The sequence below is a fragment of the Megalobrama amblycephala genome, linkage group LG11 (assembly GCF_018812025.1).
Source record: "Megalobrama amblycephala isolate DHTTF-2021 linkage group LG11, ASM1881202v1, whole genome shotgun sequence".
Taxonomy (NCBI): Eukaryota; Metazoa; Chordata; class Actinopteri; order Cypriniformes; family Xenocyprididae; genus Megalobrama; species Megalobrama amblycephala.
In genome coordinates, this window is record NC_063054.1 from 27,608,298 (window position 1) to 27,623,823 (window position 15,526).

The 15,526-nt window shown below is 35.7% G+C and overlaps 1 protein-coding gene across 5 annotated transcripts in view; it reads right to left on the reverse strand.

The window, feature by feature from the left end:
• Positions 1-15,526, reverse strand: part of swt1 (SWT1 RNA endoribonuclease homolog) — a 34,661-nt gene that overhangs the window by 18,288 nt on the left and 847 nt on the right. For 3 of the 5 annotated variants that reach the window (XM_048207105.1, XM_048207104.1, XM_048207108.1), the window contains exons 2-11: positions 14,624-14,717; positions 14,323-14,387; positions 5,345-6,392; positions 3,196-3,240; positions 2,988-3,117; positions 2,711-2,806; positions 2,395-2,583; positions 916-1,009; positions 511-668; positions 227-381 (exon numbers count right to left, since the gene is read on the reverse strand). In XM_048207105.1, the coding sequence (XP_048063062.1) occupies positions 227-381; positions 511-668; positions 916-1,009; positions 2,395-2,583; positions 2,711-2,806; positions 2,988-3,117; positions 3,196-3,240; positions 5,345-6,392; positions 14,323-14,387; positions 14,624-14,707 (2,064 nt within the window). In that variant the 5' untranslated portion in view covers positions 14,708-14,717. Of the gene's footprint in view, positions 1-226; positions 382-510; positions 669-915; positions 1,010-2,394; positions 2,584-2,710; positions 2,807-2,987; positions 3,118-3,195; positions 3,241-5,344; positions 6,393-9,954; positions 10,086-14,322; positions 14,388-14,623; positions 14,718-15,261; positions 15,329-15,526 lie in introns of those variants that run through there. The other 2 variants (XM_048207106.1, XM_048207107.1) reach the window with 2 other exon arrangements.

Sequence of the window (15,526 nt, forward strand, 5' to 3'; positions counted from 1 at the left end):
TTTACAAAAAGCACAACATTTTGTTTTTACTCTGAGTGTACACAAATGAAAGAAGATTAAAATGGTGTATAACTCTTAATTGTATGTGCAACATTGACGGAGTATTTTGAGTCTCTTTCACACTGATAAGAAAAAAACCACGGTGGTATCGCCGGCAATACCCTCAGACCTCAGAGTGTTAACTTCATATAACATTTATGGATGAATAAACTATCATTGGTGGTACCTCAGTCCACAGGTCTCCATAAGCTGCCTTCATCTCCTCCTCCAGCACCTCAGACAGTGCCCCCTGGAGGCAGGACTCCAGCAAAGACACGCATTCACTCAACTGGCGTTCCTCCACTGCGTTGCTCCGTCCATTCTTCTGCGATCCTTCTTTCTCTGTTTTGTTCACATAGGTAGGTGGCAACAAAATGACTTTACTCAGGCCATTGTAACTAAAGCATTTAGAAAAATGCTACTAATGAAGCAAAAATGGTGATATTAATATCGCTAGTATCAGTAGCTGACCTTTCTCTACAGGTCCAGCTGGGGGCGGCACAGCGGGGTGAGCATGAAAGTAGTTTAAGATTGTAGATCTTGTTCCCTCCACCTCTTTTTCCAAGTCTGCCTTACTCAGGGCCTTCACCCCACTGAGCAGAGCCTTGCTGCACAAGTTCTTATCATTGCTACAAAAAGAAACATGAGTGAGAGAGAGAGAGAATATAAATTTAAACAGCAGGAAGTAACACTAATGGCTGAAATATAATCATTAAATCACATAATGTTAATTATAAAGCAAACACATGGCCTCCTTGCATTTTATTAGCTCATGTCAAATGACAAGAAAGATCAAACACAAACAGATTCAGAATGTCCATAATGTAGTGCAGACATGCCTAGAGGTGAAACAGAGGTATGAGTGCATGTACTAACGTGCAAAGAACTAGAACTCCCTCTGGGCACTGGGCCTGGTACTGCAGACAGCACTGCAGCACTCGGTCATCATTATTTACAATACCAGGTCCACCTAAGGAAGAGAAAAGACAAAGTCATACAATCCATAGTATACACAATAGTATGCCAGATAAGGAGTGGTGCAACCTAAAAACACAATGCCAAGTATGCATCCATACATGCTTTTAGAGAGCTAATACTGGCCAAAATAACACTTGTTTACCATGACAGTAACAGTACAGTACATACTTTCAATGTTGGACTTAACACAGTTTACAGTAATACAGCATTTCTTGGTAATGCCTGCGTTACTCATTTATTGGAGATGTGTTGCAATGTACGCAATTCCTATAGAAAACCATTTATGATTTAAAACATATTTTATCTCCATTTTGGAATCATACATATCTTAATATTTATTTATTTTACATTTTAAAAGTTTCTTAGAGCATGAAAATATGTTTAATAATACAGTGTTATTTTAGTACTATTTATATTCTATTATAATATTTCTTGATATTTTTAATTAGCGTTTAATTATATATTTTTAGTTTTCATTTTAATTTGTTCATTTTTTAATCAAATTTTAGTTTGTCATTTTAGTAATTCAACTTAACTTATTTTATTTTATTTTTTTGCCAAGGCAACATTTCATCATTTCTAATATTCATTTACGATTTTAAAGTTTTTAATCTAATATTTCCTTTATTTTATTTCAGCTTTAATTCAATTAACATTTTACAGTCTTTAGTCAACGATAACATTTCCATAATGCAGAAGAGTAGGAAAATTTTCCAGCTCAAAAAAGTAGCATAATAAAATTTAATTATGAAATTGTCATGTGTCATTTGATTTCTATTTAGCTATTATTTATTTTTATTTCAATTTTAGCAATTTTAGTACTTCAACTTGAACTTATTTAAATTAGTTGCCAATGCAACATTTCTAATTTTCATATAAGATTTTTTAAGTTTTGGATCTAATATTTCTATTTTATTTTATTTCAGCTTTCATTCAATTAATGAAAATTTATTTTGAATAGTCTTTGTTTTAGCTAACAATAACAACACTTCCATAATGAGTGGTAAAATTTTTCCAGCTCAAAAAAAAAGGTTAATTATAAAATTATTTAGCATGACCTTAAAATGAAATTACTAGAAAGAAAATAATTAATACGTTGTGGTAGGTTGATTGTAAGAATGATGAGTTTATTTATTTATTATTATTATAATTATTCAATATTTATTATTATTATTCAATATTTATTATTATTATTATTATTATTCAATTAAATATATAATAAGAATAATTGTATATTATTATTATTATTTAAATTGAAATGTACCTGCAAGTAAATTTTATTGCCATCTGACAAAAGTGTGCTTCTTTTTACAAGTCTTAAAAAGTAAACATACAGTAAAGGCACATCACTTGCATCTCAGGATAAGAACTACTCACAGACAGCTTGGGAGGCTTGCTGCATTGACTGGCCCATGAGTCTGGGCTCCTGGTTTTTCAGGCAGCTGTAGATGTAGTGGACAGCTGGCCTGGCTTTGTCCTCCACTTTGCTGGAGAGTTTACCACTCTTTAGATAATCCAGCTCCTGCAGCACCACCCATGGGATCAGCAAAGTGGGAAACCCTAATCCTGGAATGAGGGGTGCTCAGAGTAAAAGGCTATACCAACATTATTCGCCAAATGTTTGAAAGTATTGAGCTAGTGACTTCATTTAATTATTCCTTTAAGACTAGAGTTCCCTCTCTTTTTATCTTACCACCAAGACCATGTGACCTGATCTTCTTCACAAACTCTAGGTGGCTGAGCAGCACATTTGTATCCAGGACTATGAGGAGGGCCTGTTTATGTTGATCTTCAGGTGTAAACACAGAAACAGACACAAAGCACAACTATCCATCAAAGATACCATGATTCACATACATAAACTTTTTAACAAGGCGCCTATTGTAGGATATTATATCATTATTAGGATGTAATATATCAACATTCCAGTAATAATAAGTTATTTTGAACTTTTTCACAGGTGACTTTACTTAGCATTGTGCTGGCACCCTCCTCTGGAGGGTCAATGTCCATGCAGGTGAGCTCTCCACAGTTCTCCACCAAGTTCACCTCCAGTCTCTTCTCAGAACGCGCCAGATGAAGCTCCTCCACCAGCTGCATCTAAACAATGAATGAAACAGAATGAGAAACATACAAACACACAAGATTTTATTCTGAAAATAGAGAAACATCGTTAACCTCATGGTCACAGTCAAAGGTCTCTTCAGCTTCTTGGGGAGTTATCTGAAACAGTTCAAAACAACTTGTTAACAATGATGTGTTAAATTTAATTGAAATAATAATGTTCTAATTCACTGCCATTTCCTCTTAAATATTGTCAAAAATTGACCCTATTCTCTCTTTTTTTCTTCATTCCTGAGGACTATTGTATAATGTTAAGTAGTACCCAAATAGCAATTTAGCCACTGTTTTAGTGAACTCGCATAAAAGTCTGTCTGCATTCTCCTATAGAACTGTGGTGGAAATATTTGATGGAGAATGAAATGTTTTCTTTAAGAATATGGAAATAATTATGTACTTAAAATATGCTTATGAAATGAAATGATCTGTGCACCCATAGAGGGAAATAGAACAAGTGCAAGCTAAAAGTAGTCTGTCTTATGATTTTGTCGTCTAGACGGGAAGTGACTAACAATGCTTAGAAGGGAAGTAAGTGTATATATTGCAATATTCTGCAATAAATATATAAATATATTTTTCCTCATTAATGTACACACAGCACCCCATATTGGCAGAAAAACACAGAATTGTTGACATTTTTGCAGATTTATTAAAAAAGAAAAACTGAAATATCACATGGTATATAATATCACTAAATACTGCGCAAAGGGTATTCAGACCCTTTGCTCAGTATTTAGTAGAAGCACCCTTTTGATCTAATACAGCCATGCGTCTTTTTGGGAAAGATCCAACAAGTTTTTCACACATGGATTGGGGATCCTCTGCCATTCCTCCTTGCAGATCCTCTCCAGTTCTGTCAGGTTGGATGGTAAACGTTGGTGGACAGCCATTTTTAGGTCTCTCCAGAGATGCTCAATTGGGTTTAAGTCAGGGCTCTGGCTGGGCCATTCAAGAACAGTCACCTTCGGCCCAGTATGAGGTCCTGAGCACTCTGGAGAAGGTTTTCGTCCAGGATATCCCTGTACTTGGCCGCATTCATCTTTCCCTCAATTGCAACCAGTCGTCCTGTCCCTGCAGCTGAAAAACACCCCCACAGCATGATGCTGCCACCACCATGCTTCACTGTTGGGACTGTATTGGACAGGTGATGAGCAGTGCCTGGCTTTCTCCACACATACCGCTTAGAATTAAGGCCAAAAAGTTCTATCTTGGTCTCATCAGACCAGAGAATCTTATTTCTCACCATCTTGGAGTCCTTCAGGTGTTTTTTAGCAAACTCCATGCGGGCTTTCATATGTCTTGCACTCAGGAGAGGCTTCTGTCGGGCCACTCTGCCATAAAGCCCTGACTGGTGGAGGGCTGCAGTGATGGTTGACTTTCTACAACTTTCTCCCATCTCCCGACTGCATCTCTGGAGCTCAGCCACAGTGATCTTTGGGTTCTTCTTTACCTCTCTCACCAAGGCTCTTCTCCCCCGATAGAGCTGACCGTCCGGCCAAACTGAGCTAGGAAGGGTTCTGGTCGTCCCAAACGTCTTCCATTTAAGGATTATGGAGGCCACTGTGCTCTTAGGAACCTTAAGTGCAGCAGAATTTTTTTTTGTAACCTTGGCCAGATCTGTGCCTTGCCACAATTCTGTCTCTGAGCTCTTCAGGCAGTTCCTTTGACCTCATGATTCTCATTTGCTCTGACATGCACTGTGAGCTGTAAGGTCTTATATAGACAGGTGTGTGGCTTTCCTAATCAAGTCCAATCAGTATAATCAAACACAGCTGGACTCAATTGAAGGTGTAGAACCATCTCAAGGATGATCAGAAGAAATGGACAGCACCTGAGTTAAATATATGAATGTCACAGCAAAGGGTCTGAAAACTTAGGACCATGTGATATTTCAGTTTTTCTTTTTTAATAAATCTGCAAAAATGTCAACAATTCTGTTTTTCTGTCAATATGGGGTGCTGTGTGTACATTAATGAGGAAAAAAAATGAACTTAAATTATTTTAAAATGCAAAGGCTGCAATATAACAAAGAGTGAAAAATTTAAGGGGGTCTGAATACTTTCCGTACCCATTGTATATTATACCGTTCAGTCTTGAGCCACTGAACGGTGGAGCAATCAATTTACAAATCAGAAAAATAACACAGGATGCAGTGTTAGTCATCAAACTGTAAGAGAAAGGACTTGTACCACTGATTCAGACTTACATTTTGTGCCTCACAGGAAGTATTGCTTGGCATCGAGACCTCTCTTGTTTTGTCAGTGTGTATCTGCTGGACTTGGTGAGATACATATGAAGGACGTGATGAGCAAAGAGAAGAGGGTTTATGAGAAGCTTGAGAAAATACCTCTGGAGGCCTCTGTTTAGATGGAGTAGAACCAAGAAGGGAAACCTGAGTAAAAGATTGAGTACTGCTATTTGAAGAATGAACATTACACATATCCGTGTTTGTCCGAACTTTAACAGCACTAGCCTTCATTGGGATCTTAAAACTGACTTTTGCTGTGGGACCACCAAAAGATGGCTTTTTTTCTCCTGAGATTACACCAGGTGTATTACCCAACTGTACATGGTCTTGCTTCTTGGGTGAAATATCTTCTAATAATTTCAGTTTAGATCCAGAATTTACATGTTTCACTACTGGCAAAGCTTCTTTGGAGTTTTCATTCACTGTTTTACTACCAGAACCCTGTGCACAAACAGTTTGGTCAAACTTCATGGACCTCCTGCCCACCAACTTCTTCCTCATTTCGCTTTGAACTTCAGAATGACAGTCTGCATGTGCTGCATTGGTCATGTTTTTGACGTCTTTTCGTTTGGGTTCAGCATGAAACTCTGGTGACAATGGCCTCTTCGTGGGCTTCCTCCTTTTCTCCTGGAGTTTCTCAGGGAAACAGTCATCCTTTGCAGGTGTCCGCCAGAGATCCTCTGGTGCAGATCTCCTCAAAACTAGCTCCTGTCTCTTCTTCTCCAAATTCTTTGAAGAAGGCTGGTTTGATCCTGCATACCTGCTGGAGCTTTTCCCTGAGACATGGGTGCTTGCATTTTCATGCTTCCCTTTGGGATTCACTTGCTCTTTATCATGTGTGACATGTGACTTTAAAACTGGCCTGGAATTCTCAGGTGCTTTGCTTTCTCTGGAACTCTCTTTCTTCCTCTTGCTGTCTCCAGCATCTGTCTTTAATTCTTTATCAAATCCTCTTGTTGATGATGAGTCAATGGCCCTCTTCCCTTTAGCTTCATCTTTGTCAGATCTGTAAATCAATGAAAAATTTTTAATGAATCGATAACAACTGAGGAAATAGTAAATAAGGAAAATATTGGAAAAGAAAACGCTTTCTTTATTTACTTTCTTTACATTAGTTGCCTTTAAATTCTCCTTTATTTTGTTTAAACATATATCACTCTTAGCTCTCAAAAAAGATGTTGCTCGCATGTGTAGCTCAGGAAGCTGAAGCAGGGTCAAAGGATCTAACCACAATAATGCTAACTCGTGAGAACTTCTAGTTACTCTCAGGTGCACTTGGAAGTGCTATGCTATTGTTTGGCATTATTGTATCCTGATTTCGTAAGCTGCAATTAAGTAATTTGAAAACTTCGCAAACACAGAAAAGATGACAGAATATGTTTTTCTTATACATTGTCAGTTGTATACATTATACTACATTGTGTGTATATGTATGTGTGTGTATATATATATATATATATATATATATATATATATATATATATCTGTGGCGTGCAGTGGTGTTCTGAAATGAGGCGGCACATTTTTTTTATGAATCAATGTAAATTCATGTGCATTACTGTTAAAAGTTGACACATCTTCCTTGTTAAATAAACATTACTTTACAGTACATCAAAAAAGAAAAAAAAGAAACCAAATACAATTCTATTTTGTAATTTTACATTAACAATGTAATGTTCTATCAAAAGTCAATCAAGTTAGTGTTTTAAGCATTTCTACATTCATTCCAAAATAATAACTAAAAGGCAATAATAATTTATATATTTTATTTGTGTATTGCGGTTTTTCCTTTTAATTGTCAACCTAGGATATTTTGGATCATCAGTCATGCTCCATTAACACCGTCTGTCACACACACGAATTGTATTTTTAATTTCACCAAGCTGATTGCACTAAAAACCCCGCAGTCATCAAGCTTTCAGTCCATTTCAAGTTTGATTTTGACGTGACATAAAGCAGTGATATATCTAACTGGGTGATCTGTTTACTTACTTTTCAATTAGTTTTCCCATTGACGCCATTATTTGTTCAGTCAAACTGACGCGCGGAATGCGCACGTCAATAAGAGACGGGATTTATCGCCAGTGTTGGGCACGTTACTTTAAAAAAGTAATTAGTTATAGTTACTAGTTACTTCTCACAAATAGTAACGGAGTTAGTAACTGAGTTACATCATTATAAAAGTAACTAATTACCAGGGAAAGTAACTATTGCGTTACTTTAAAAAAAAAAAAAAAAAAAAAAAAAATAATATGCCAAATAAATTGAATGCCCCCAATATTACGTATAAGTCTAAGAATAAATTATTCTTGATGCGACTCCTGACTCATGATCCGCTCTTGCTCACGACATGAAATTTCTCTGTACTGTGTTGGTAGCCATTAAAGAAAACGTAGTTTCATATTTATGTTTAAATAGTCCTTTGTTATGTTTTAAATCCATTTATTCGATTATGAAAAGTGAACAGCGTGAGTAAGATGCATCATAAGATGCGAAAATATATCGGGAGACATGGAGTGGGTCAGACATGATTTTAAACACTACATTAAGTTTTGTTTTATAGAAAGCCTCTCTTTAAAGTGAATTTCGTTTTGTAAAAATTGTATCTTAATTTTAATCAATGTTTCATCAACCAATTGCTTGGATTTAATATATAACAAGCAAATATAGCAGACAATAAAATCATGAGATGGAGGCGCGGGAGCGATCACTGGCGCGTGAACTGAAGCGCGTCTTATAGGCTAAATGAACCGAAACTCAGAGGCTGCTTGCCTCGCAGACATGAGAAATATATATATAGAATGCTTGAAATATCTACTTTAACGAAAATGAAGTAATTAAAAATGAAAAGAAAGAGGCTACTCTGATTATATAGCCTAATCCGAATGAAATGTGCATTATCTCTCTAGGCGCGTCCATATGAGCAGATGATCAGCAATGAGAATCAGCAATGTCAACTTCATCTTTGCAGCCGACACTGATTCAGAAAACATTACTTTATTAATAAACAATTAAAATGTCTCCTTGCTGTTTTTGTCACACTCATAATCATTACTTTTGCCGGTTCTTTATGGCAATTATGCGTGCCCTTGAGTGCTATATAGCCTATATTATGTAAACGCTCCTTATTATGGTTTATTCTCTCCAGTATTTAAGAAATTTAATTAATATAAATTAGGGCTGTCAAACAATTAATCGCGATTAATCGCATACAAAATAAAAGTTTGAGTTTGCATAATATATGTGTGAGTAATGTGTGTAAATAATATGTATATATAAATACACACAAATTAATGTATATATTTAAGAGAAATATGTTATTTATGTACAAAAAAATTTATTTTATATATAATATAAATTATATAAAAATATAAATAAATACATATACTTGTAAATATTTCTCAAATATATACATGGATGTGTTTGTATTTATATATACATAATAATTACACACAGTACACCCACATATATTAGGCAAACTCAAACTTTTATTCTGTATACGATTAATCGTGATTAATCGTTTGACAGCCCTAATATAAATGTGATTAGTCAACTAATAGCTTAAATGAACAACTACTAGTCGACTAGAAAAAAACTCATTTCACATATTTTCGATCAAGCATCAAAAAGGGTATTCTGGTTTGAGCTCGCGCTTTGCGCGCATGCTCTGACAGACACACACACAGCGCATCATACATTATTATCAGTTTAAAATTATATTTGTGTATAACTAACCGCAGCACACACCAGAGAAAAATACTTTGCAGGTCCTATGGCTGAGAGAGAGCTTACTCGGATGAAAACCGCTTCAGTGAGCTCAATTATAGTAACGCTGCATTTTTTTTGTCAGTAACGCTAACGGCGTTGTAACGGGAGAAAAAGTAATTCGTTTGATTACTCGTTACTGAAAAAAGTAACGGCGTTAGTAACGCGCGTTATTTATAACGCCGTTATTCCCATCACTGTTTATCGCACAAACCAATCATATCCAATCATAACCAATTACATCCAATCATAGCGCGATGGAGACATTGCCTCCTCTCACGTGACTTTCCCCCATTCATTCTCAATTACCCCCCACAAAACCCACCGCACGCCGGGGGTCTGATGATTTTATATGGTTTCCTATGAGAGGAAAGGGAGGCATGACTCCTCTGTGTAACTTCACCTGCGGGTGTCGCTTTTGGGCAGTATTCCTTAAGAAATACGCGTGACTTGCGCTCTTTTTAATGTCATAATTTGTAATATTTATTAATTTATTATTTTCTCATCCTATTTTTTTTTTGAGGAGGCACTACCTCCCTTGCCTACTCGGAGGAAACGCCCCTGATATATATCTCAGAGATGGGCACTCGAGTTAGAGACTCGGACTCGAGTCGCATTTTAACAGACTTCAGACTCGGACTCGACCTGAAATGACTTAAGACTTCACTCAACTCGGCACAAAAGACTCGGAATATTTTAAAAACAACTCAAGTCTTTTACCCTTAACTACTGATATAATAAATAAAGAATTTGTGTTGTGTTTAAATGGTTTTATAATATCTGCGTCACATATATTTCCTTACGTGTCGTGGTAGATCGGACTCTTGCCATAGAATTTGATTACGTATGTCCGTGCGCATAAACTCCGAAATGACACAATAAGAGTCCCATGCAACATGATGGGGAGCCACCGTGCCATAGGTTATTTCGTTTGGGTTTATTATCACGTCAGATCCGCTAGACGCACAGAATGTGGGGAAACAATTAAGGACACCGGAACAACATCATCAAATTTTATGAGACATCGCATCCACAAAGGTTAGTCACATTAACTCACACAACTAACTATTATACTGTGGTGTAGCTGCATGGCTCATTTGAATTGCCAGCCTGTTAAAATATGAACAAAAAAATCTAGACTTTAAACCTAGCACTACGTTTTATCAATCTTCGTATTATTTGCAGATTTTCTATTTCTTAATGTGTGTCCATAAGAGAGAGAGATAGAAAGAGATGTTAATCCATTTATTACTTAAAGCTCATATTTTAACGTATCACAATCAGCATGTGTAGAGTTTTATATTGACATTCTTAAACATTCCATAGTTTGATATTTTCTGATAATGACTGTCCTCAATAACAACGAAACTGTATAACAAACCGTGACTCACTGGCGCCATCTTGTGTCCGTTTAGCGACTGTATTGAAAATGACAACTCGTGTTGCCAGGACGACTGTTTTGTACATTGTAATGGATTATAAAGCAAAAAAACTGGATGTACATTATCCCTTACATCATAGGACCTTAATTTCAAATAAAACAGATTATAGAAAGATCATATAATTTTTCTATATAATACAACTAGGATAAACTAGGATTCGATTATGATATATATATTTTTTTTTAATGACTCCAGACTCGACTCGGACTCGTGACAAAAGACTCCAGACTTGACTCAGACTCCAGTGATAAAGACTTCAGACTTGACTCGTACTCCATATAAAAGACTCGTAAACATCTCTGAGATATTTTGGTGGATCCAAAATATTCATATTCATTTTATTAATATTTTATGTTAATCATTTATGGCTTATGATTTAACAATATTACATTTGATTTCATATATTCATGTACTCCTACTCCGTATAGATACTCCATATCATATTTTCAAGTATTTACTCTTTAATGTACTCCTTTATGGTTATTCTTCTTTTATATTTAAGAGTATATATGCTTGTTATATTCAATTGTTCTTCAAGTGTTCCAATGTGAAACGTTTGTGGTTAGATATTGGACGCCTGCCAAGTACTGCAGAAGCGATGGTGTTTTCAGAATTAGTTGCTCATTTGATCTTGTACCTTTATATCAAAATATGTCTGTTTCCATTTCTTCGGACATGTGATAATGCCAGATCTGCAAAATTCCCTAAAGAGTGTCAAAACAACCCCTATATCTATTTTCATCTATTTTTGACATTTGACCAGTCTATGACATAATGGATAAGTCCATTTGACCTTTTCTTATTAAACCAAAACATAAATTTGAGTGGGATGTAAGTTTCTCTATGCTTATGGTATAAAATGGACTGGGTCTTTGATAGTTTAGCTCTTTTTGCTTCTCGCATCCCTTCTGCATCTTCTGCTTCTTCTCTCCTACCTCTTATTTCATTCTGCCAATTTTGTTCCTTCTTTCTCTATATTCTGATCTTCATCTATTAGATACAATACTCTGGATTTTATTAGTAACTTAATTAATTAATTTGTTTGTCTCTATCATTTTTAATTAATAAATTTGTTATTCCTTATTTAAATTTGATCTCTGACATAATCATTGCTGGACTGCCAGGATCTCATTTTCTCATTTTTTGCATCAATATATATATATATATATATATATATATATATATATATATATATATATATATATATACACACACACACACACACACACACACACACACACACACACAGGTGCAGGTCATATAATTAGAATATCATCAAAGTTGATTTATTTCACTAATTCCATTCAAAAAGTGAAACTTGTATATTATATTCATTCATTACACACAGACTGATATATTTCAATTGTTTATTTCTTTTAATTTTAATGATTATAACTGACAACTAAGTAAATTCCCAAATTCAGTATCTCAGAAAATTATAATATTGTGAAAAGGTTCAATATTGAAGACACCTGGTGCCACACTCTAATCAGCTAATTAAAGGTGCCCTAGAACTTCTTTTTAAAAGATGTAATATAGGTCTAAGGTGTCCCCTGAATGTGCCTGTGAAGTTTCAGCTCAAAATACCCCATAGATTTTTTTTTATTAATTTTTTTAACTGCCTATTTTGGGGCATCATTAACTATGCACCGATATATAGGTTGCGGCCCCTTTAATTCTCGTGCTCCCCCTCCCCCGGAACTCACGCTTGCCTTTAACAGCATAAACACAGTTAACATACACAGCTAATATAACCCTCAAAATGGATCTTTACAAGATGTTCGTCATGCATGCTGCTTACATACATCGATCATGTAAGTATAGTATTTATTTGGATGTATTACATTTGATTCTGAATGAGTTTGAGGCTATGCTGCGTGGCTAAAGCTAACATTACACACTGTTGGAGAGATTTATAAAGAATGAAGTTGTGTTTATGAATTATACAGACTGCAAGTGTTTAAAAATGAAAATAGCGACGGCTCTTGTCTCCGTGAATACAGTAATAAACGATGGTAACTTTAACCACATTTAACAGTACATTAGCAACATGCTAACAAAACATTTAGTAATACAATTCACTAAAAATATCATGTTATTATGGATCATGTCAGTTATTATTGCGCCATCTGCCATTTTTCGCTATTGTTCTTGCTTGCTTACCTAGTCTGATGATTCAGCTGTGCACATCCAGACGTTCTGCCCTTGTTTAATGGCTTGATCATGGGCTGGCATATGCAAATATTGGGGGCGTACACCCCGACTGTTACGTAACAGTCGGTGTTATGTTGAGATTTGCCTGTTCTTCGGAGGTCTTTTAAACAAATGAGATTTATATAAGAAGGTGGAAACAATGGAGTTTGAAACTCGGTGTATGTCATTTCCATGTACTGAACTCTTGTTATTCAACTATGCCGATATAAATTCAATATTTAATTCTAGGGCACCTTTAACTCAAAACACCTGCAAAGGCCTTTAAATGGTCTCTCAGTCTAGTTCTGTAGGCTACACAATCATGGGGAAGACTGCTGACTTGACAGTTGTCCAAAAGAAGACCATTGACACCTTGCACAAGGAGGGCAAGACACAAAAGGTCATTGCAAAAGAGGCTGGATGTTCACAGAGCTCTGTGTCCAAGCACATTAATAGAGAGGCGAAGGGAAGGAAAAGATGTGGTAGAAAAAAAGTGTAGAAGCAATAGGGATAACCGCACCCTAGAGAGGATTGTGAAACAAAACCCATTCAAAAATGCAGGGGAGATTCACAAAGAGTGGACTGCAGCTGGAGTCAGTGCTTCAAGAACCACTACGCACAGACGTATGCAAGACATGGGTTTCAGCTGTTGCATTCTTTGTGTCAAGCCACTCTTGAACAACAGACAGCATCAGAAGCGTCTCACCTGGGCTAGAGACAAAAAGGACTGGACTGCTGCTGAGTGGTCCAAAGTTATGTTCTCTGATGAAAGTAAATTTTGCATTTCCTTTGGAAATCAGGGTCCCAGAGTCTGGAGGAAGAGAGGAGAGGCACACAATCCACGTTGCTTGAGGTCCAGTGTAAAGTTTCCACAGTCAGTGATGGTTTGGGGTGCCATGTCATCTGCTGGTGTTGGTCCACTGTGTTTTCTGAGGTCCAAGGTCAACGCAGCCGTATACCAGGAAGTTTAAGAGCACTTCATGCTTCCTTCTGCTGACCAACTTTATGGAGATGCAGATTTCATTTTCCAACAGGACTTGGCACCTGCACACAGTGCCAAAGCTACCAGTACCTGGTTTAAGGACCATGGTATCCCTGTTCTTAATTGGCCAGCAAACTCGCCTGAACTTAACCCCATAGAAAATCTATGGGGTATTGTGAAGAGGAAGATGCGATATGCCAGACCCAAGAATGCAGAAGAGCTGAAGGCCACTATCAGAGCAACCTGGGCTCTCATAACACCTGAGCAGTGCCACAGACTGATCGACTCCATGCCTGAGATACTGAATTTGGGATTTTCCTTAGTTGTCAGTTATAATCATCAAAATTAAAAGAAATAAATATTTGAAATATATCAGTCTGTGTGTAATGAATGAATATAATATACAAGTTTCACTTTTTGAATGGAATTAGTGAAATAAATCAACTTTTTGATGATATTCTAATTATATCACCAGCACCTGTGTATATATATGAAAGACGCTCAAATGAATTCTAATTCTAGATTGTACAAATATTTTACGCCCTGATACCCACCTTACATGCCGATGATGATGTTTGTGTTTGCTCTTTGGGCTGCTGAATCTCTTTGTGCCTCTCTCCTATGACCAAAAACATTCACTCTTTTACCAAATGCTTTTATCCAATGTGATTTTTATGTACAAACAAGAATTAATGTTAACAATTTATTGCTAATACGAATGAGAATGAAAATGTTAAACCATTTGATAATAAATTATAAATAAAACAAGACAGAAAAAAGAGAATAAGTCATATTTTAAGACTAACTAGATTAAAATCTGCACATCCCAACAAAGATATGTTGCAGATTCCTTACCTTCTTCTCATCCTCACGCAAAGAGCTTGATGACATTCTTTCATCCTTTTTGTGTTTCTTCTTCTTTGATTTCTTGCTAGACATCTTCAAAATCCTGTGAAAGAACAGAGCAGTTTTTCAAAAATCATTTCAGTCCCTTACATTGAATCAAATATACAGAGTCTAATGTTAAAAAATCTTGGACAGCAATACAACTGCAGTGCTGAATGGCAGTTGCAACATGGCTTGAAATGCGCCAATGTTGTTATTTTCTGTAATTAAAAATATATGAAATGAAAACATTCACTTAAAAAGCGTAAACCAAAATTAGAAATGTTGCCCTAATAACTAAATTAAATAAGTTTAAGTTGAACTACAAAAATTGCTAAGACTTAAATAAAATAAATTAAAGCCAAATAGAAAAATTCCAAGCACATAACAAAATTACAAAAACTAAAATTAAGATGGAAACTGAAAATCTAAAAATAAAAGCTAAAACAAAACAAATTATTCAAAAAAAAAAATTATAATTTAAATTAATAATAGGAAAAACATGGGAAGGTAAAGACTTTATTTTCTACATAGAGATATAGACAATATAACAATTTATATAGTACTTTTTCATACAAGAAGTACTTTAGAGCATTTCTAGTACGTACAAAGAAAACGTTTTTCTCCCAAGAACTGCATATCAGCGAATCCCAGACAAACACAATCCAGTTCGTCCTTGAGAAAATGATAACGCCAATGTAAACCAAGTGAACTGAAACCTCTCAAGTAAAAACTGTATAAGAACTTGTGAATATGTGGCAGCTTTAGGTCTTACAGAAATATAACTGTGACAGGAATGTCAAAAAGGAATTTACATTACAGCACATATTTCCTTACCTTCCTAAAGGTCTATAACTTCAAATCTTATACTGA